The 20,800-nt window shown below is 31.1% G+C and overlaps 2 protein-coding genes across 2 annotated transcripts in view; one reads left to right on the top strand and one right to left on the bottom strand.

Annotated features, from left to right (window-relative positions):
• Gycbeta100B (guanylate cyclase soluble subunit beta-1-like) overlaps positions 1-20,800 on the top strand; it is a 29,315-nt gene that overhangs the window by 4,787 nt on the left and 3,728 nt on the right. The window contains exons 7-14 of the mRNA XM_088257609.1: positions 451-604; positions 5,684-5,838; positions 7,085-7,216; positions 7,302-7,384; positions 8,196-8,366; positions 12,258-12,495; positions 14,779-14,916; positions 15,504-15,661. Coding sequence (XP_088113735.1) covers positions 451-604; positions 5,684-5,838; positions 7,085-7,216; positions 7,302-7,384; positions 8,196-8,366; positions 12,258-12,495; positions 14,779-14,916; positions 15,504-15,661 — 1,229 coding nt within the window. The remainder of the gene's footprint in view (positions 1-450; positions 605-5,683; positions 5,839-7,084; positions 7,217-7,301; positions 7,385-8,195; positions 8,367-12,257; positions 12,496-14,778; positions 14,917-15,503; positions 15,662-20,800) is intronic.
• On the bottom strand, positions 16,484-20,685 carry stops (SOCS domain-containing protein stops). The gene is made up of 3 exons (XM_088257610.1): positions 20,442-20,685; positions 17,791-18,030; positions 16,484-17,219 (listed from the first exon to the last, which is right to left on the bottom strand). The coding sequence occupies exons 1-3, from the start codon at positions 20,569-20,571 to the stop codon at positions 16,552-16,554; spliced, it is 1,038 nt and encodes a 345-aa protein (XP_088113736.1). The 5' UTR covers positions 20,572-20,685; the 3' UTR covers positions 16,484-16,551.

Here is a 20,800-nt window from a genome sequence, read left to right as displayed (position 1 = left end):
ATTTTAATTATTTAATTTTTTTTTTTATTTTTCCGAAATAAACATTTAAGCTAAGGTTACTGAAGCACTTTTTTTTAATTCTTTGTTTTTTTATTATTTATTATTTAATGCTTAGTAATTTGTAATAATAATATGAGGTTAGAATAAACCATAGCGTAGTGTAGTGGTAACAGCGTTTTAAGCTACCGTATCCCGTAGTCCCGGTTTCGATCCTGTATCAGAAAAAGTAAGAGTGATTTTTAACTCCAATATTTATTTGATTTCACCCTTCCTTCACATAATTATTCATCTATAAAACGCCATTGAGTATAAAAAGGGTAAGAAGAAGAAGAATAATGTCTAAGTATTAGCTGGTTATAATCATAAAAATATATCGTTTTAAGATGCTAATATAATATATTTCGCGATAAAATGTATCGTTTTAAGATGCTTTTCTCTTGTTGTCTACAGACGGTTGCCAGTAAACTCCATGATACTGAAGTAGAGATCAAGATCCTGAAAACTAAAGAGGAGTGCGATCATGTCCAGTTCCTAATTACTGAAACATCCGCCCCCGAGAGAGTCGCTGCACCGGAAATAGAGGAAATCGGGACACTGTCTTTGGGTAAAAAATTATCATAATTTCATTTATTAATATAAGCGTTGAAAAGTCTTTTTAAATTAACATGAAAGCAATGAAAAAAATATTGATAAGTATTAAAATATATTAATGAGATCATCAATCATCATCTATCAAAAGTATTTGACTCAAATACTTAATTACTTTTTTTGTATAATCTAACAATCACGTGACTTCTAGCTATGGCTAAGACAATACGGCTTATCATGTCTCGATGTGAAAAAATATTGATTAGTATTAAAATATATTAATAAGATCATCAATCATCATCTACCAAAAGTATTTGACTCAAATACTTTGTTACTTTTTTGTATAATCTAATAATTATGTGACTTTAAGCTATGGCTAAGACAACACGGCTTATCAGTTTGTAAGCTTTATAGCATTTTCGTAAATATGAGTGGGTTTACTCTTTATGATCAAAGTTACTGTAATTTTATGTTATTCTTGAGTGAAAAATTATTGGCAAAAACACTCGCCACTTGTTTGAAAACGTATCTTACACTTAAAAAAATATAAACCCACAAATTTATCGTCGTTGGTATTTTACACAAGCTAACATAAGAACGTAAATTTTACAGGATTACGTACTTTTTTTTAATTGATTCATTTATAATTATTCCAAAATATGTGGTTCTTACCACCTTCTAAGGTTCGTATGGTTTATATAATTTTTTGAAAAATATATTCAGGGTGGCGCAACGAGTATTGACGGTTTTTGGTATTGAATGTTACTATTTACATACTAATGAAAAAACCAACTCGAAAACATATGTTTTTTTTTATTTAATATGTAATTCAATTTTACAACAAAAATGAAATTTAAAAATACGTCTTCAATGGATATCTCTTTTTTACTACCCTCAGTCATAGCAATTCAGCAAGAAAAAAATATATGCAAAAATATTTTTTTTTTAAATATATGTAAAAATCATTTATATGTTAAAATATGTAAATGCCAGTAAAGATAACATAAACATGGGTATTTATTTAGGGCCATTTTTATAAAATTTTACATTTTAATGTGTATTTTTTTAATTTCATAAAACACAGAAATTTTCTTAAAAATACATATTGAGTCAATCAATAATCACATCGGTTAAAATTTTCAGGGAATAAAATCAATCTGATTTTAACTTTAACGCAATTATAGACTAAAGGTTTTCAGAACGCAGCCTCTGGGCGACAATCGAGTTTGATGACGAGTTAAGTTGAGAAAACACGCAATACAGGGTGCTACACAAACAATAATAAATTGTGCCAATAGACAAGTCACTTTCACGCATGCCCGGAAACTTAATCAAGCCTTCGGTGGGCTGAAAAGCCTACAAGTATAATAATAATTGGAGACAGCTTTTATAAATAAAGTTCCAACATCACCCTAAAGTGTTTGCTTTGATGACGGCTAACGGAGATGAAATTGTCAGCAAATGTTTGGCGTAAGGAAGACGACTAATCAGAGTTGTTAGGGCGTAGAAGGGTTGGAAAGCCCGTAAACGTTATTTAAATAACTGAGTTTGGGAAGGTTTTAATCTAAATTTGGAAGTATTTCTTCTAGAAAGGCGTAAATATATGTTAAGGCTTTATGTCTTCTGTAACGAAATTCACAAAAATTACATTTAAATGTAATCATAGGCAAACAACTCTACATTTATCTCATAGAACTTTTTTATTAAATTTTTCTATAAAAAGGAAAATTTCAATCGTATCCAATTTTTAATCACGATTTTTGTTTTCACTTCACAAAGGATTTATTCCTATCAATATTTTTTTATTGATATTACTTTTGATATACCAAATCAAAATCAAATGCAATATTGATTTTAAAAAAAATCTTAGTAGACTGAGCCCAGAATTTATAAACAATAATTTACTCTCATTCTAAAAATTGTGAATAGAAAAATTGCTCTTAAAGTAAATTTAATAAGAATAAAAATTTAATATTTTCGGGAATTATATGTAAAATATTACGGAAATAATATTTTATATATCTTACATTTAATAAAGGTTTCCGCTAATAAAACTTACCTAATTCAACCATAGGTGTCACCGACGAAGTAAGGTGTAGTAGATCATTTTGAATATAGCTAAAATGTGTATATATATGTATATATTTTATAATTAAAATTTAAATCAATGAAAGAAAATGGGTCAAAAAGTAGTCATTATTTGAAAAATCAGGTCAATATTCCATGTTAAATTAAAAACTTTTAAATATATGTCACCTACATAAAAATAAACAATTTAATAAGTATTTTTAAGTTGTAATAGTAACATCCACTTTACGATGCATAAAAACTTTAGAGTTTCATGTTCCAGTAAGAGAATATCCTTTAAAAGCTTAGTTTATTTCAAAAGTTGTAGTAGAACTTAGAAATTCTCGTAATTTTTCACTTCATAGAATCTGCAATGTAGTAAGAAGCTTAAAATTCAAATATGCACATTTAAATAAAGCAATTTAGTTGTATTCTACTAATACCTTCCTTACACCATTTTCTCAGAAATTCAAAGCCTTTAAAGAGATTACTCGATTCAAAAGGACTTAGTGAAGATTTAATCATTTAGGGATGCAAATATTCCTAAGAAATGCTCAGTAACTCTTAGTTAAGAGACTTAAGACATCACTCCGGGAAAGTTTCCTTTATCTTTCGTGCAATAAATAACGTATTAAAACCCAACTTAGTATTGTTGGCATAATCTTAAATCTGGCAAATTCTAGTAAGTAGTAGTAAAATATAGTTTGGTAAGAACGATTTTACAATATTTTGATGTTTCCAATTATCTCCAATTACAGAAGTTATACATATATATATATATATATATATGTATATATATATATATATTTATATATATATATATATATATATATATATATATATATATATATATATATATATATATATATATATATATATATATATATATATATATATATATATTTATATATATATATATATATATATATATATATATATATATATATATATATATATATATATATATATATATATATATATATATATATATATATATATATATATATATATATATATATAAATATTTATACATATATGTATATGTACAAACTCGTACTTTACTCTGTTATATTTATATACTTGAGTTCTCCTTTATTTCATGTATGTAACGGCCAAAATATATGCAATTCAGTACCCTACACACATTTTTAAAAGAATAATGGTAAGAAGAAAAGTACAACCTCTGAATTTTACGTTTAACTTTCCGCTTATTTGATACTGCCATTTGATATCTTGATATTACATATCTAATATGATCGATACATATCATCTGTTAGTTAACCATTTTTACCATTATTGAACACATTGTATTAATTTTGGCGAAAAATCTTTTGAATTTTTAATGTACAAGAAGACATAAAATATAACTTTAATTTATATACTTCTTATTTGATCAGTAAATTATCAACAGCAAAAAATATGTCATATTATTATCTTGATAATTATATTGATTGAAATATTATGTTTTATCTTTTTGATCCGTTCCGAACTTCATTGAAGTGTCATTTTAAGAGATTAATTTGGCAGCACATTATTGAATTAATTTATTACTAGCATTGCTATTGCTTTAAGAGACACGAGTACATATAAGCAACTTAATAATTTGCATAATGCTCTTCTTTGATCGTTCATAGTAATTAATTGACATGCATTTATCTCTTTAGTCAAATTTTTTGGACGTTGTGAGTCATATTCATATATATAGTCTGCAATTGTGTCATAGCCATTGTTATATGAGCTCAAATATGCGAGTAAACTATGCATAAAGACCTATTATTCATTCAAGTCATATGAAGATTCGGGATTCTATGGTTAGTTATATCAGTTTATAAAAAAGGGAAATATTATAAAAACACAAATATTTCAATTTAATAATATTTCTGTGAGCCTAAGCGGCTCATTGTTAAAAATATGAATCAAATTGAGGTAGAGTGGGTTCAAACCGAGAAACTCTGACTTAGAGTCCGCGACACTTACCACGGGACCACAACCCGATATATTGTTTTGGCTTTAACATTGAAAAATTACATGATATAATTAAATATATATAAGACCACATTTCAGGTTATAAATGTAAACACGACTTGTTTCGACAGTGTGTTTTCTCATCAACAGATGAAAATTTAAACTGTATTTTCACCTGTTGTTGTGAACATCTGATGTTCTCAAAACTTGTCGTGTTAACATTGATTTCCTCAAAAGTAATCCAACACAAGTGTTATATTTTTTATATTTATGAATAAAACAATATTTATTTTCATTTAGACTCCAGTAAAATTGTATATTTATGAGACATGGAATATCAACGACTAAATGGTATACGATATTCATTTTAAGAAGGTATAAAGTCATTTTAAACTAACTATCTGACCATTAGACCTAATATGGTGGCAGTGACATAAGGGATGCAAGATCCCTTGACCCCTAAAAAAAATATGTACCCAAATGCTTGAATATATTAAATTAAAGGAAATAATAAGCATTTTTTTCCTTTAAATGAAAAAAACATTAAAAAACTGTCCCATTATTAATTTTTTTTCACCAATTTGACAATTAATAATACGTTTATTTTCTTCCAAATTAGTTGGAGCTGACGAAACTAGAAAATTCTCATATTTTGAGATCACTTCAAAATATATATTTCCTTTATTTTACAAAGCGTACGTAAGAAATGAAACTTTAAAATCTAAGTAAACGAAGATTGGTTTGAACCATTACGTTAAATACGCGAGAATACTTCCGTAAATAAAATCACACATAGTTACTGGAAACACTACAGTACCATATAATCGTCATTAGTAACGTATAAGAAAAAATGAATCATTTTTTTTAATGTTTGGTGTCTCACCCACCGTTCAAATCGCCAATATAAAAAGTGCATCACTGGAATATATGCTGCAATTTACTGAAACTTTTCAAGCAATAAGAGTCAAATTCCTTTGCATTTCGTGTCAACACATTCGACTGGAACACTAAAAATCACATAATACCCCTTGATTCATTTTTTTGTTTTTTTTTTTTATTTCAGAGCCGAAGGTCAGCCCTGCAACGTTTTGCCACGTATTTCCATTTCACTTGATGTTCGACAGGAAGCTCCGTGTCGTGCAATCAGGACGAGCCGTGGCACGTGTCCTGCCGAGAGTCACCACCAGGCGATGTAAGATAACACACGTGCTCGATTCTGTAAGTCCCTTTCGAAAACACTTTGAAATAATATCTGTTTGCCTCTGCAAACGACAAGACGTGACAGTCGAGAAATGAGTTTAGAAACTGGAATCGTTTTACTTGAAGATACCAATCTATTGTATATTGGAAATGTCTCTGTTACAAATCTCTTGATAATATTCCTAAATTCAAAAATAAATATAAAAATCAATATCATATGACATTCTGGATAAGATGAGATGTCAATTTTTCAATGCCGGAAGGTATATAAATATGGCCGTACCCAGCAGGCCTATTTTTCGACAAAAATAAAACCTTAAAAAAACATATTTTTTGTAAACAGACATAAAGGATATTATGAAAACTTACCAAATATATACACCGTGAGGCGTTTGAGCTGCGGTTCGCTCAGAAAAATACAGTTAAAATATTCACAAAATGTTAGGGTTGTCACAACTTGATTCTGAAAACACATTTATTTATAAATACAGCGGAATATAACTGAGTTTACAAAATTATTATATTAATTTATTTACTTATGTTAATTTAGGTAAGCAAAAGTATAAATTAAGGATTTTGTAATTTATGTTTTTAAATGTCATTTTGTAATTTGTAATTTTGTTTTTTTATTTAATTTTCAATTACTATCTGCCCTCTGATTGCAAACAGCTATATATGGTATCAAACGTTCTGATCAATTTCACTAGTCTGTTTTTGGTTGGATGGAATATATTATTTTAAGCAATAAGCCCGTCAATGTTCTTATTTATTTTCTTTACATGAAGTTTAAATAAATAAATAAAATAATTAAAATAAATGTTAATGTTGCACGAAAAAATTATAAAAAAAACTGTAGTTGGTAACCCTGGATCAGAGACACATATTGACTGTCAGTGGAAAGATGACTGTTGCATTGATAATATCGGTAAATTGTAATATTTTAGTATTTATTGATCTTCCGAATAGATGTCTCTATATATTATAATATTAATATTCCCATTGGATTTGATATTGGCTTGCGATAAGCTTTAAGGAGAGAGCGTTTACGTGCTCTTGGCTGCGAACCGGTTAAAGGTATCTGAACTTGATATAAAACATGTATCATTCTTCCCTTTTTATGAAATAAGATAGAAGTCTGAGCATCCCAAAGCATGCAACCTGGCATTTGTCTGTTTTAAGATTAAACGCAATATGGAAGTTCAATGATGATTCGCGGTTCGCGAAAAATTAAGTGAAGTTATATAATATAATGCATCTTTTTTAGGTTCGTCCTCATTTGGATCTCACATTCGAGAACATACTGGCACATATCAACACTGTTTACGTTCTGAAGACGAAGCCTGGAGAAATGAAGGTACAGGACGTTCAGGATGAATTTGCGTCCCTTCGTTTGAAGGTTTGAAACTAAATTTATGATACTATGCATATTTTGATGAATTATTACTTTTGTTTTAATAATTTTCATGTTTAATCATTTTCAGGGCCAAATGCTGTACATACCAGAAACTGATCTGATGGTATTTTTGTGCTATCCGAGTGTGATGAATCTTGATGATTTAACAAGGTATGAAATAATTCGTTTTTAATTAGTTTGCATGCACTATTTTAGTTTTATTTCAATGTGACATAAGCTAACTTTTTATGTAATGCAATGTAAAGGTGTTCAATTGTTTATTTGGAGCAAGTTCTTATGATTTCGAGATAGTTTCGTTCACCCCCACCCGTTGGAGAAGGGTGATTCAGCAGACTTAATTGTTGTAATGGGGGCTTTTCCACATACTTGAAACTCTTGGTCATCCATGATATTGATCCAGCAACGTATCTCTTGAAATCAAAAGCATGTCTTCCTTCTATTTTGCTACTGTAAATACTTGCCACTTGCACATTAGAATTAAATTTTTACTTACGTATTCGGCAGTAACTTTGTGAAAAATCTATCCATTTTTAATTAAAGTTTTATTTAATAAATACAACAATATCTTAAAATCCATTGTGACATGTGATTCGATGCATTACGCATAATTTTCAAATACCGTATGTAGTTGGGACGTTAAAGGTTGAAGAAGCAGTTTCTTTTTTTTTTTTTCTTCTTATCATTAGGAACATAGACTAAATAGGGAGTAAGCTTTAGTCATTGTCATATTGTTAAAAAATAAAATTAAAATAAAATGAGAAACAGCTCCTACCCTCTTCAACCTTCATAATCTCAAGGACACAACTCTAAAATTCAGACTAAGCTTCACATACGGTGTTTGAAAATTATGCGAAATGCATCGAAACACATGTTACAACAGATTTTAAGAATTAGTGGTATTCACTAAGTAAAACTAAAATTCAAAACCAAAGATTTTAGTTTAAATTCTTGTCACTACCAGGCGTGGGTTGTACATCTCCGACATACCCCTCCACGATGCTACGAGGGATCTGGTACTCATGTCGGAGCAGTTTGAAGCAGATTACAAGCTGACGAGGAATCTGGAAGTCCTCACAGATAAGCTGCAGCACACTTACAGGGAACTGGAATCAGAGAAGCAGAAAACTGACAGGTAAAAACAAAGTTAATATGATTATGAAGACAAAAACATCGAGATCAATTTTACTTTATTAAAATCGTCACGAAAGGATTATAATCTTATGAGGATATTCAAAACTAATTGAATAACTAACTGTTATGCGGTAAGAGATAGTGGAATATTATAAGTAAAATATTACTAGTTCTTTGAGAGAAAACCCTTATCCGCACCCCAATGGTGCATAGGGCACTGCGTCATTTAAACGCAGTGTTATCTTGATCATTTACACATGAGGGAAAGGTGATCAGCTCTCCGCTTCAGATACCAGACCAGGGTAATGTTAAATAAATATTACAGTGAAAAAATCACTTTTATTTATTTGACCCCCCTGGGAATCGAACCCGAGACCTCCAGAACGGTAGCCGAGCGTGCTGACCATTACACTACGGAGGCCCACAGCTTTATTGGACAATCGGTTTAATCTATATATTAGTTACTAGGTAGCTATAAGTAAGTGACTACTTTCTAGGAGAGAATAATCTAGAATGCCGCTTGCCAGACTGTGCGGGTGTATACACGATTGCAGGATGTTGTTGTCATCACTGCGTCACCAACATACCCAGATTCTTTACAATAACTACAACGCCGCTTCCCAAAAGGGGAAGGCAGAGAGAACCAGGACATCACATCAATCTGTCTTTGCAATCTTAGCCTCTTGCATATTCATACATCTCCTCGTACCCCCGATTATTTCAACTCCTGAACTCACCATATTCATCTATTTGAAAAACTTGAACAAATTAAGTCTTCTTCTGTTTCTATAATCAACTTAATTCACCTCATAAATTTGTTTTACTGTTATTTTTTCATTCATTAGATTCATATGCCCAAATCATCTCAACACACCTTTCTTAATTTTTTCGATAACGCTTCTCATCTCGTATACTTATCATCTTATGATGCTACTTATCTTATCAAGCTCTATAAATGCTCAGATTTCTATAATCATCTTCATCCATGTTGAGATGTCAACTACAAACGACAAAAAAACGTGTTTTTACCTGTCACAGGTATAAAAAAATGTGCGCAAATGTAAATGTGACGTTATGTCGAAATTTAAAGATAAAATGTCAAATAACCTAAACCGTTAAACACTTAAACATATTTTTATTTTTTGTGAAGACTTTTATTTATTCTGAAGACCTTAAGATTTTCTTCAAGTCATTTTTTTCTTATCTCACTACAAATTTCCCGACCGCAAGTACCTATAAAAGTTGTGATCGAGTTCCCTGTACAAAATTAACTCGGAAACTCTCGGGAAATAACGATAGCGGTTGAGTCGCACAAGTACTCGTACGGCGGAAGGCTATTCCAAATCACAGCGTCGCAGCCTCTGAAGGCTTTGCTGGTCTAGATCAGGGGTTGGCAACGTTTTGGCTAGCGAGCCACATGTGGCCCTTTCAGCAATTTGTATGGCTCTCTCTTTGACAAATCCAAAATGACATTTTTTTACAAAAAAAAAAGTTTTTTTTTTAAGTATTCAGTATGTTCATTTTAGACAGGTTTGGGTAAGAAGGTATGGTGCCGTTTAAGCACATATAACTTCTCATGACACTTTTCTTTTTTTAAATCTAAGCTTCAAAAAGATAACAACCTTTAAAAAACCACACTAGCTTCAAACCACTTTCATGTTCAATATGCCAATAAAATGCTCGTTTAGTAACAAACATACCTATTCATACTATAGACCAGGCACGTCAAACACGCGACCTTTTTTTTATAAGTACTTTTTTAAGGCCCGCGGACACCCACGGTTTTATTTTTCATTTATTTTAATTCTTCATTGAAATATTTTTTTCTACGGGAACATATCACTCACTCCTTTCAACAACGTCATATATCAAAAATCGTAAATTTTCAGTTGTGCATGTTTTCGGAATGCCTAGAAAATGTACCATATCCCAGCAAAAGCAACATATTTTTAACTTAATATTTACCCGCTACAGGGCAGAAAGTGTTGTTTTTGCATTTTGAAGAAAAGGTATTGTTTAGTTTTTTGTTTGTTTTTAAACATACTACATATTTTGTTAATGGAGAAAAAACATTCAGGTTTTCCCTAAAAAGATCTGTTGCACACTAAAAAGTTCAATAAGTGGGTTGATATTTATTATTAAACATTTTATTATATTTTTAAACATTAAAAACGATCTCCTGAAAAATCAAGTTTTTTGATATATGACGTTGTTGAAAGGAGTAAGCGACATGATATTCTTTTACAAAATCATTGAGTTGGATCTACTGTACCTCATGTGACTGTATTTGATAATAAATTATTCACTTAAAGTTAGATAAAAATGAAAATGAGTTTTTTTTATGTGGCCCGCCGGCGTACACAAAATACCTTATGCGGCCCTTGGTGTCTTTTGCGTTTGACACCTCTGCTATAGACAACAATTCTCATGTTCGGAAAGTAAATATACACACATGATTACAAAAATCTCATAAAAATGTATATACTGGTATGCTTATTCATTTCGGACCATGACCATTCTCATTTTCAGTGTCAATACTGGGGTCAGTGAAGCCAGATTCCCATTCAATATTGGTCCTAAAGGGTGTTAATGTAATATGTTCAAACCTTCATGATATCGAATTATTTTTCAATTAAATTATTTGTTATTAAAATTGGCTCCCCAAAAATTTCCACACCATTTTGCTTCCCACGTTTGGCTCTTTTGGTCCAAGAGGTTGCCGATCCCTGGTCTAGATGTATAGTAAATGTTTCTTTTTCTACACTTTGCTACTTTATCGGCTGGCGGTATCGTCGCAGTGGAGAGAAACTTTCTCTACGAGTGAGATTTCATCTTAATATAGGGAATAAAAACTATGTTTCTGGGTATGTTCAACTGAGCTGAGTTTGACGGAACAGTTTTTTGAGGTGATATATTTTTATCCAAGAATTATGCATTATGAATTATTTTTTAAAAATGTATTACCTCAAAAAACTACATATTCCATCGAAATCAGCTCAGTTGAACATACCCAGAAAACAATAACAAAATAATGTAATATAGTGCTTAAATTAATAAAGAATTTTTTTTTTTTTTTTTTGCTTTATCCTTAGAATAATTTAAAAACATACTCGTATACACACTGATATTTTTTATAATAAATTTGAGTAGTGTGGTTGTCAATAATGGGTAGAATTGGTGAATGTTACACGTGTGTAAAGTGATCACTTAAACCAGCCTATGACGGTCGTAAGGCCCGTAAATGCCCAGACTTCCATATTCTTCTTCATCTTTGATGAGATATCAAAAAATAATAATAATAATAGCGCCGTTTCTCTAAATTTCGAAGTTTTGTCAATAAAAACGTTTTTAATTCTTTTTTCTAATCTTAATCCGAATGTATTGCTACTTAGAGCACTCCATCGCTTCGACACGGTCCTACCTTGATTGTTTATTACACGTAGAAAGATAATTAGTCTTGCGTCTCAGAAACCAGTCTAGGTGATATATTCAGTAAATATTAAAGTGGAAAGGGGTAAAAATAAATATAAGTGATATTCAATATGAATATATACCTCATAGTACCCTGGACTTGTATTTGAAGCGCAGGACTGTCCATCTTGCCATCAAGTAATGGACGACTAATGTAGCACTGCATCAATATTATACTTTGCCTTATGCATGATTTGGTGATAGTAAGGGTTAGAGATGAAGAAATTAAAGAATAATTTGCCAAAAAAAAACTCATTATCATTTATCACGAACTCATCATCGACTAGAGGATTTTATCTGCATGAATATTTTTTTTGAGTAAAACAAGCCATATTTAAATGACAATTTTAAAGTGAAGCCATATACACATTTCTCAGTAGCAAACTTACTTTTTACCATACTCCAATATCTCTCCTTTCAGGCTTCTTTATTCCGTGCTCCCAATAAGCGTCGCCTCGGAGTTACGTCACGGGCGCCCAGTGGCGGCTCGACGCTATGACGTAGTTACGCTGCTCTTCAGTGGCGTGGTGGAGTTCGCTCGATTTTGCTCGCAAAACACCGATTCGAGGGGCGCTATGAAGATAGTCAGGATGCTGAACGACCTCTATACAACTTTCGACGTCCTGACTGACCCGAAAAAGAATCCCGATGTCTATAAGGTAAAGAAAACCAAGATGTTGACGCTTTTACAGCTGTGTATGATGATGACTTACAATATTTTGAGTGTGTCGAAATACTTATTCACAAAATCAATAAACTTATTCACAAAGTAAATGAAAAAGGACACACTGAAAATGTTGTGAATAAATTATCTGGTCAAATTATAAGCTTAACCCTTCACTGCACAGAGTATCAAATTTGTTACATACCCAAAGTTAGTGTTAAAACGTTCTTTAAAAATTTAAGCAACCATTCTTTGTAGTAACTGATATAATACATTCATTACTCAAGTATATAGTTCATAATTTAGCCAAACTACGCGCTATGAACGCCAAAATAATAACTTCACTTGTCTCTCGAAGACGAACTGTCAATGCAGTCATGCAAAAAAAAAGTCAAGCAGTGAAGGGCAATAATAAAAATAATAAAAATAATAGCAATAATAAAAATTCAAATGATAGTTTCTGGCGTTTCTCACGTGCGTGATTATAATCCAGGATTCGGACCTCACATACTAATAAAAGAGTTTCTGCTCAATAAAAAGCTTCTTTTCATCTCACCAATAGAGTCTAGTGAAGTTCTAGTGATTTAAGAACAATGTTTCAAAATTGGTTCATATATATAGAACTTCCAAGAAATTGAGTAGTGTGGTTGTCAATAATGGGTAGAATTCGTGAATTTTACACGTGTGTAAAGTGATCACTTAAACCAGCCTATGACGGTCGTCAGCCCCGTAAATGGCCAGACTTCCATATTCTTCTTCATCTGTGGTGAGATGTCAAAAAATGCTATGATTACTTAAATACAAAAATCAAATACTTGTGTAAGACTTCTTTTAAGTTTATTTTTGTAAAGACGACTAGCTAACATTGTTTCAAAATTGGTTAATATATATAGAACTTCCAAGAAATTGAGTAGTGTGGTTGTCTTCTATTGAGTTTATTTATGTAAACACGACTAGTTTAAAAACTGCAGATGTTTTCATCAACAATTAAATATACTATCTCCATTTTTACCTGTTGGTGAAAACACCTGTAGTTCTCAAAACTAGTCGGATTTACATTATCAAACTAAAAAGAGGTTTTTTTTAATTTTACGTTAAAATTTTCATGTTCTTCCAAAAATTTTAATGGCAAATCAATAAAAAACGCATACGCATTAAATATAATATAAAAAAATACGATAACATTTTTTTATTAATACGTCATACACATAATAACAAATAACAATAATGTGCCCTTACTGAGTTTTCCCGTGCCGAGGACACATTTTACAATATTAAAAAAAAAACAAATGAAAGAATATTGATATTATTTTTGACGTCTCATCAAGGATGAAGAAGAATATGGAAGTCCGGGCATTCACGGGGCTGACGACCGTCATATTCCTCTTAATCCTTGATAAGATGTCAAAAAAAAATGAAAATAACTCCTGTAATTGGAGATAATCCACATTTTGTGAACAAATATTTGGACACACTCAAAATGTTGAAAGAATATTGGTTTTGACATGCAATCAAATACAAATTGGCCATTTGATAGGATCTATTACAGATTTAGCCACTTTAATAATCCATTTATGAAGAGGTATCTCTTTTGTATTAAGATTTTTTAATTTATTGTTTCGGCATTAACTTTGTGGTAAGACATGTTACAATGATTAAAGAAAATACTTCGTTTTTTATATTTTATATTTTAGTTATTATACAGACCTGAATGATGGAAGTTTAACTTCTGAAACATGAAGTCTATAATAAAACTCAAGTGGTAAAAAACGAAGTGATTTCTTTAATCATTGTAAGATTTTTTTAAATGGCTTTATGGATAATACAAGCAGATTGTACAACTTTATTGCATATCAATGACAGTTCTTTTGTCCTAAAGACATTATTCATTTGTTTATTTTAAAAATGCTTCTTACCTTGTGTTTTCTCATTTATTTCTTTTAAATATGTTGTGCCTATTTATTATACCTGTTTATTGTTTTTATATATTGCCATGTATTAGTTTAAGTTTTGGTTATTAAAAAAAATCTTACTACTTTATTATTTGTGTTCCAGTCTTGTTAACCTTAATCCCATGTCACAAAATGAGAAATAGAAATTACTCATTGGGAATATTATATGTATATTTGATTTATGTATGTTATATGTTTTGAAATAAATAAAAAAATATATATATAAAAATTAAAAAGTGGTATGTATTAGGTTATGTTTGATGTGTCTGCGTTTTGAATGAAATTGAAAAAAGATTTGATTTTAAAAAACGTATGTATGTTTCCAGGTGGAGACGGTTGGAGATAAATACATGGCTGTGTCTGGACTACCTGAACCATGCGCTGGTCATGCGAGGTGGATAGCTCGCCTCGCCCTAGATATGATGGACCTCGCCAAGGAAGTCACCATCGATGGCCAGCCTGTGGTATGTGGAATTCTTCTTTGCCAGCCATTCATATTATATATCTTTTTTTTGACATCTCATCAAAGATGAAGAAGAATATGGAAGTCTGGGCATTTACGGGGCTGACGACCGTCATAGGCTGGTTTAAGTGATCACTTTACACACGTGTAAAATTCACGAATTCTACCCATTATTGACAACCACACTACTCAATTTCTTGGAAGTTCTATATATATGAACCAATTTTGAAACAATGTTAACTAGTCGTTTTTACAAAAATAAACTTAAAAGAAGTCTTATACAAGTATTTCATTTTTGTATTTAAGTGATCATAGTATTTTTTGACATCTCACCACAGATGAAGAAGAATATGGAAGTCTGGGCATTTACGAGGCTGACGATCGTCATAGGCTGGTTTAAGTGATCACTTTACACACGTGTAACATTCACCAATTCTACCCATTATTGACAACCACATAACTCAAATTTTTGAGATAATCCAGATTTATGAACAGTATTTGGACACACTCAAAATGTTGTAAACATTTTGTTTATTAAACCATCATATTAAGTTGAATCAAGTTTTGTTGACCGTGTGATTTTTTCAGGGTATAACAATCGGCATTCACTCCGGCGAGGTGGTGACTGGAGTCATCGGCCACAGGATGCCCCGCTACTGCCTGTTTGGGAACACTGTGAACCTTACCAGCAGATGTGAGACCACTGGTCTTCCAGGGACAATCAACGTTTCTGAAGACACATACAAGTACGTATAAAAATCGCTATCCAAGAAATAGTTTGAATAGTGGAAAAATTCAGTTAAGTTATTGCACTTAGTAAAAAGAATATCGTGAAAGATATAAGCCTCAAAAAATGAACAAGTAAACAATGTTTTCCTTTCTATACTTGCCGGTCTCCCACAGGGCCAGAAGGAGATAGAAACATTTAATACATAAAAAAATGCGATACAAAATCACTACAACTTTGTTACATTACTTTTAATTGACTTTTAAATCTGTACCTACTATAGCATTATGAATTGGTTTGTTAATGTTCTGTTTGTGTTGAAAAAAATAATTAAAAATCAAGAACCGGTTCGCCCTAAAGGCGAACCGGTTGTTGAAAATTTTGAATTCCATCACTGACTATTATTATTGTTATATTACGAGAAGGGAAGGAATTAGAAAAAAATATGAAAACAGGCTTTATTTTATCTATTTATTTAGTTGGTAAGGAAAATAAACACTCTCATTACATACTATATCGCTCACTCCTTTCAAGGACGTAATAAATCAAAAAACCTGATTTTTCAGGAGAACGTTTTTAATGTTTAAAAATATAATACAATGTATTTAAAAAATAAATCAAGCCACTTATTGAACTTTTTACTATGCAACAGATATTTTTAGGTAAAACCTGAAGGTTTTTACTCCATTTGAAAAATAATTACACAATACCATTTCATCAAAATGCAAAAACTACACTTTCTATCCTGTAGCGGGTAAATATTAAGTTAAAAATGTGCCTCTTTTGCTGGGATATAGTACATTTTCTGGGCATTCCGAAAACATGCACAACTGAAAATTGACGATTTTTGATTTATGACGTTCTTGAAAGGAGTGAGCGATATCATAAATATTTGAATTATTATTAATATTAATCTTCGCACAGATCTAAGTATCTTTGCAAAGCACTTGGAATGGGTAATTTTCTAATACCAAAAGGCAGTTGGAAATTTTCCCATAAGTTCTCCCGCACAGCACACCGGCACAGATGCTTCAGTTCTGTTGGTCTAAGTCCACATCTTGATGACGGAATCAAATGGTCTTCCAAGATGTGAGGATATCTCTCGAGTATGGTCCTTCTTTGGAAGTTGTAGTCTTCCTGATAGTCAAAACCATTGTATTCTTTCATGTCAACTGTCAATTTAACGGTCGGAATAGCTCTTAGCATAACCCTCAAACATGTGACCAGTTCGTACGGATATTTCCTGTTCGATTCCTTCAATTTTTCTAATATCGTTTCGATCGGATTTGTAGACGCGTTTTCGGGCCCGCTGTTCAGCCGAGCTCCAAACCTTAATAAAATCATGAGCATTTCACTAGCGCCAATTTGTACCACGACGCGGACTGGCGGCGCTTTGCCGCAACTTTCTAGCGGCACGTCGATAAAGCGGGAAACTGCTTTACCATCGTTGTATTCTAGTCCCGCGTTAGTGGCGTGATCCAAGAAATAAACCAATGCGTGGACGTTTTCTTCTTTGTCTTTGAAATCGGACTTCCAGCCGGCGATAAAGTGTGGCGCTGTTGTTCCAAATATAGCACCTATAATAAAATAAATGAAGGATTCATAGATTTACTTATAATTTTTTAATAGAATATGCGATATCATTGAGAGAAGCCACAAATAATGACAACAATAAAAATAAATATTCAGAAACTAAAAACATAAAATGACATGTAAAACTAGCGATTGGGCATAAGGTAAACAACCAAATAATAATTTGAATCCCTAAGTACATGCCGTCTTATTTTTTTCTGATTTTATATCATTGGGGTTTGTAAATAATTTGATTGGATTTAAATGATATTTATTATTAAAGAAACAAAACAACAACTAAATATAAATAATATTTTTTTTTATTTGTCAAGCGTCCGTCTTTCGTCGTTACTAATATCGTCGTCAATCTGATGATATTAGTAACGGGAAAACTTTTGTTTTATATGAATACGGTAATTTCACTTTAGTCTACAGATGACCTGATAATTGAATGATTATTCCGAAACTAGTGTCCAAATGTGGCACTACGCGAAGTGAACGATTTATTAAGTAATTAACATCAAAAAGAAATATGAAAAGTTAACCGAACTGCCGATTAAATGCTTGATATCCTACCAAGGAAAAGCCTCTCGAACGTTTTTTCACAGCAGTACATCTCATCCAGTAATCTGGCCACGGTGTAGTTGTCCTGAAGACTCCAGTCAAAGGCTAGTTTAGCAGCCACATACAGGACATTGTGGTATTTCCCCATCAGACAAACTTGTCCATTGTCGTTCTTGGAGTTTTCATGGTAGCGTAGTGCAGCCACGACGAAATGGCGACACGATGTCTCGTAATCAGCTACTTCATTCTCTCCTGGAATTCGAACAAAACAATACATAGTGTTAAACTTTTGTAATAATTAAAGCAGTTGTTTTTGTTATCAAATGGTTCTTAAAAATCATTTAGTGAAGCTGCAATATGGGCAAAATTATTATGATTGTGTCCAGACCTTTGTTTACAAATCGGAATTTTCCACTTAGGAGTAATTTTATTTTAATTGTTTTCTTATTCGTAAATTAAATTAAATGGCTTCATTATTGATTCGGCAATCAATTTATAGAAATATATAATGTAAAAATTTATCTTATTTGGTTTTATATAACCCAATTATTAAAGCACATTGTGTCACGTGTTCTAATGCACATAATATTTTTTTTATTTGAATCTTGTTTTCAAGAAATTATCTCTTATGGTTGGTACACACCCGCGAATAAATACGTCATGAATTCGTATGGCAGACACCATCCAGTATTTTCAGAATTGCTACCTGGTAACCATGGATACAATGAGAATTGACAAACTTAGCGATATTACAGAAAGGTCATAATGGATGGTCAGAAACAAAAATAACGAAAACAAGCGACGGCACGATATATGACGAAGACAGTCTGATATACACCATATTGATGTGCGAACGAAATCCGACATTGAACGGATCTCCAAAATATACCTGAATGACAGGAGATGCTATAAACAATACCAAAAGATAGAGACGAAAACGGATCTCGTGTCATAACATAAGCTCATGTGTTAGAATTATTAGAGCTAAAAATTCGCTTACCGCACACCATACTCATTTAGAGGTTATACATGTATATTTTTTACACATATCGCTCACTCCTTTCAAGAACGTCATAAATCAAAAATCGTCAATTTTCAGTTGTGCATGTTTTCGGAATGCCCAGAAAATGTACTATATCCCAGCAAAAGAGGCATATTTTTAACTTAATATTTCACGCTACAGGGCAGAAAATGTTGTTTTTCCATTTTGAAGAAAATGTATTGTTTAATTATTTTTATACATAAATTAAATATTTTTCAAATGTAGAAAAAACCTTCAGGTTTTACCTAAAAAGATCTGTTGTACAGTAAAAAGTTCAATAAGTGGCTTGATATTTATTTTTAAAACATTGTGTTATAGTTTTAAACTTTAAAATCGTTCTCCTGAAAAATCAAGTATTTTGATTTATGACGTTCTTGAAAGGAGTGGGCGATATGTGTATTTATATAAATAGTGTTTACGTACAACCTTTTTTCTCAGTACAGGTTACATACAAGTGGTATTTGGACAGCTCATAAAAAGTTGCACCGGACCAAGTTCATAGTTATTAGACCTTGGGATAAGATTCCGAATTCCAAAGTGTCTTGCATATCAGTCATAGAATAGAAAAGCAACAAAAAATATTGGCCAACAAATTAGCTATCCTGAAATATTAATAATATGCGTAAATAAGATGAATGCGTGGATGATTTATGTGAAGGAATTAATCAAAATGGATTATACTGACCGTTTGCGAATATTAGCAAATATAATTACATAGTATCAATAACAGTAAAAAAATAAGGTAGAGTATCATAACATACAAAAAACCGCATGATTCAACTTATTAAAGATTTTTTTACATATTACTCTTGGATAAACGTAAGCTGTGAATATAATGTTAAGTTTTGTACTGACATTTCTTGGAACTGTATTTTGTAGAGCAAAACAAAAACTATAAATGTAAATGCCCAGATTTCCATATTATTCTTCATCTTTGATGAGATATCAAAAAACAATATGAAAAATAACTCCTATAATTGGAGATAATCCAGATTTGTGAACAAGTATTTGGATACACTCAAAATGTTGTAAACTATATATATAGTTATTGTTTTATTATATAAATTGTGATGTCATGAAAAATGTAATCACAGGTGTCCCTCATTGAGTGTAGGTATGCTCAATTTTTGAAAAAGAAAGATTTAAATTGGAAACAAAATGTGCAAAATAAGGTATGAAATCGACAAAATTTGATGAGGCAATAGGAAATAACGATCTATCAGATTTAGTGGTGTCTTATTTAGAAAATATGACACGATGAATAACAGAATTAAATAAATTTTGTGACAAATTTTGATCGATATAAGATAATGAATCCATTGTATTGTTTTGTTTTTAGGGATCAACCTTATTCATTTATTATTAGCTATAACCATTCACTATAATTTTTAGACATAAAAACTAAATATACAATCAATCCTTGTGCACCTTGAATTCATTGTATAAATTATTGTATTGTTTTATCTGTCTTATTGTTTTTCGGGATCAACTTTATTTATTATTATTAGCTATACACTTTCCCTACCTTTTTTAAGACATTTAAACTAAATATGCTATAAATTCTTGTACATAATAGCGCGATAAGAATTTTTTTAGGCGACTAGTAATTTTTTTTAAATACCTTTAGCACATCCTGCTATAACTGTCCAAAAATATTGGACAAGTTCTCTCCGCTTGTGTCGTGAAAGTAAACTATCTCTATCCAACTTTTTAAAAATTTCGTCGAAATAACAATCCATAAAAACTTCCATCGTAAAAAAAAACACAATATTTCTTTCGATTTCACGATTTATATTAATGTCTTATTGTTGCGACATTTGTTGACAGATATGTTTAGAAATTCACTAGTAATATCACAATTAAAATAATGAAATTATCATAATATTTTAATTAATTAAAAATATTTTAAATTCGTGGGAGCAATACCATTTGAGGTTAGTTTAGACTTTCTAAATTTTTCGAGTCAAATTTGTTTTGTGT

Source organism: Brachycentrus maculatus, unplaced genomic scaffold (assembly GCF_059751285.1).
Source record: "Brachycentrus maculatus isolate JH-2025_06_01 unplaced genomic scaffold, ASM5975128v1 h1tg000085l, whole genome shotgun sequence".
Taxonomy (NCBI): domain Eukaryota; kingdom Metazoa; phylum Arthropoda; class Insecta; order Trichoptera; family Brachycentridae; genus Brachycentrus; species Brachycentrus maculatus.
Note: the sequence above shows the minus strand (reverse complement) of the source record. Positions and strands in the feature narration are given on the sequence as shown.

Excerpts from the sequence above, each read along its gene's own strand:
- stops (XM_088257610.1), bottom strand. The coding sequence starts at position 20,571 with ATGGAAGTTTTTATGGATTGTTATTTCGACGAAATTTTTAAAAAGTTG. Across the intron at positions 18,031-20,441 it reads TATAGCAGGATGTGCTAAAG|GAGAGAATGAAGTAGCTGAT; the intron begins GTATTTAAAAAA and ends TTCGAATTCCAG. Across the intron at positions 17,220-17,790 it reads GTTCGAGAGGCTTTTCCTTG|GTGCTATATTTGGAACAACA; the intron begins GTAGGATATCAA and ends ATTTTATTATAG.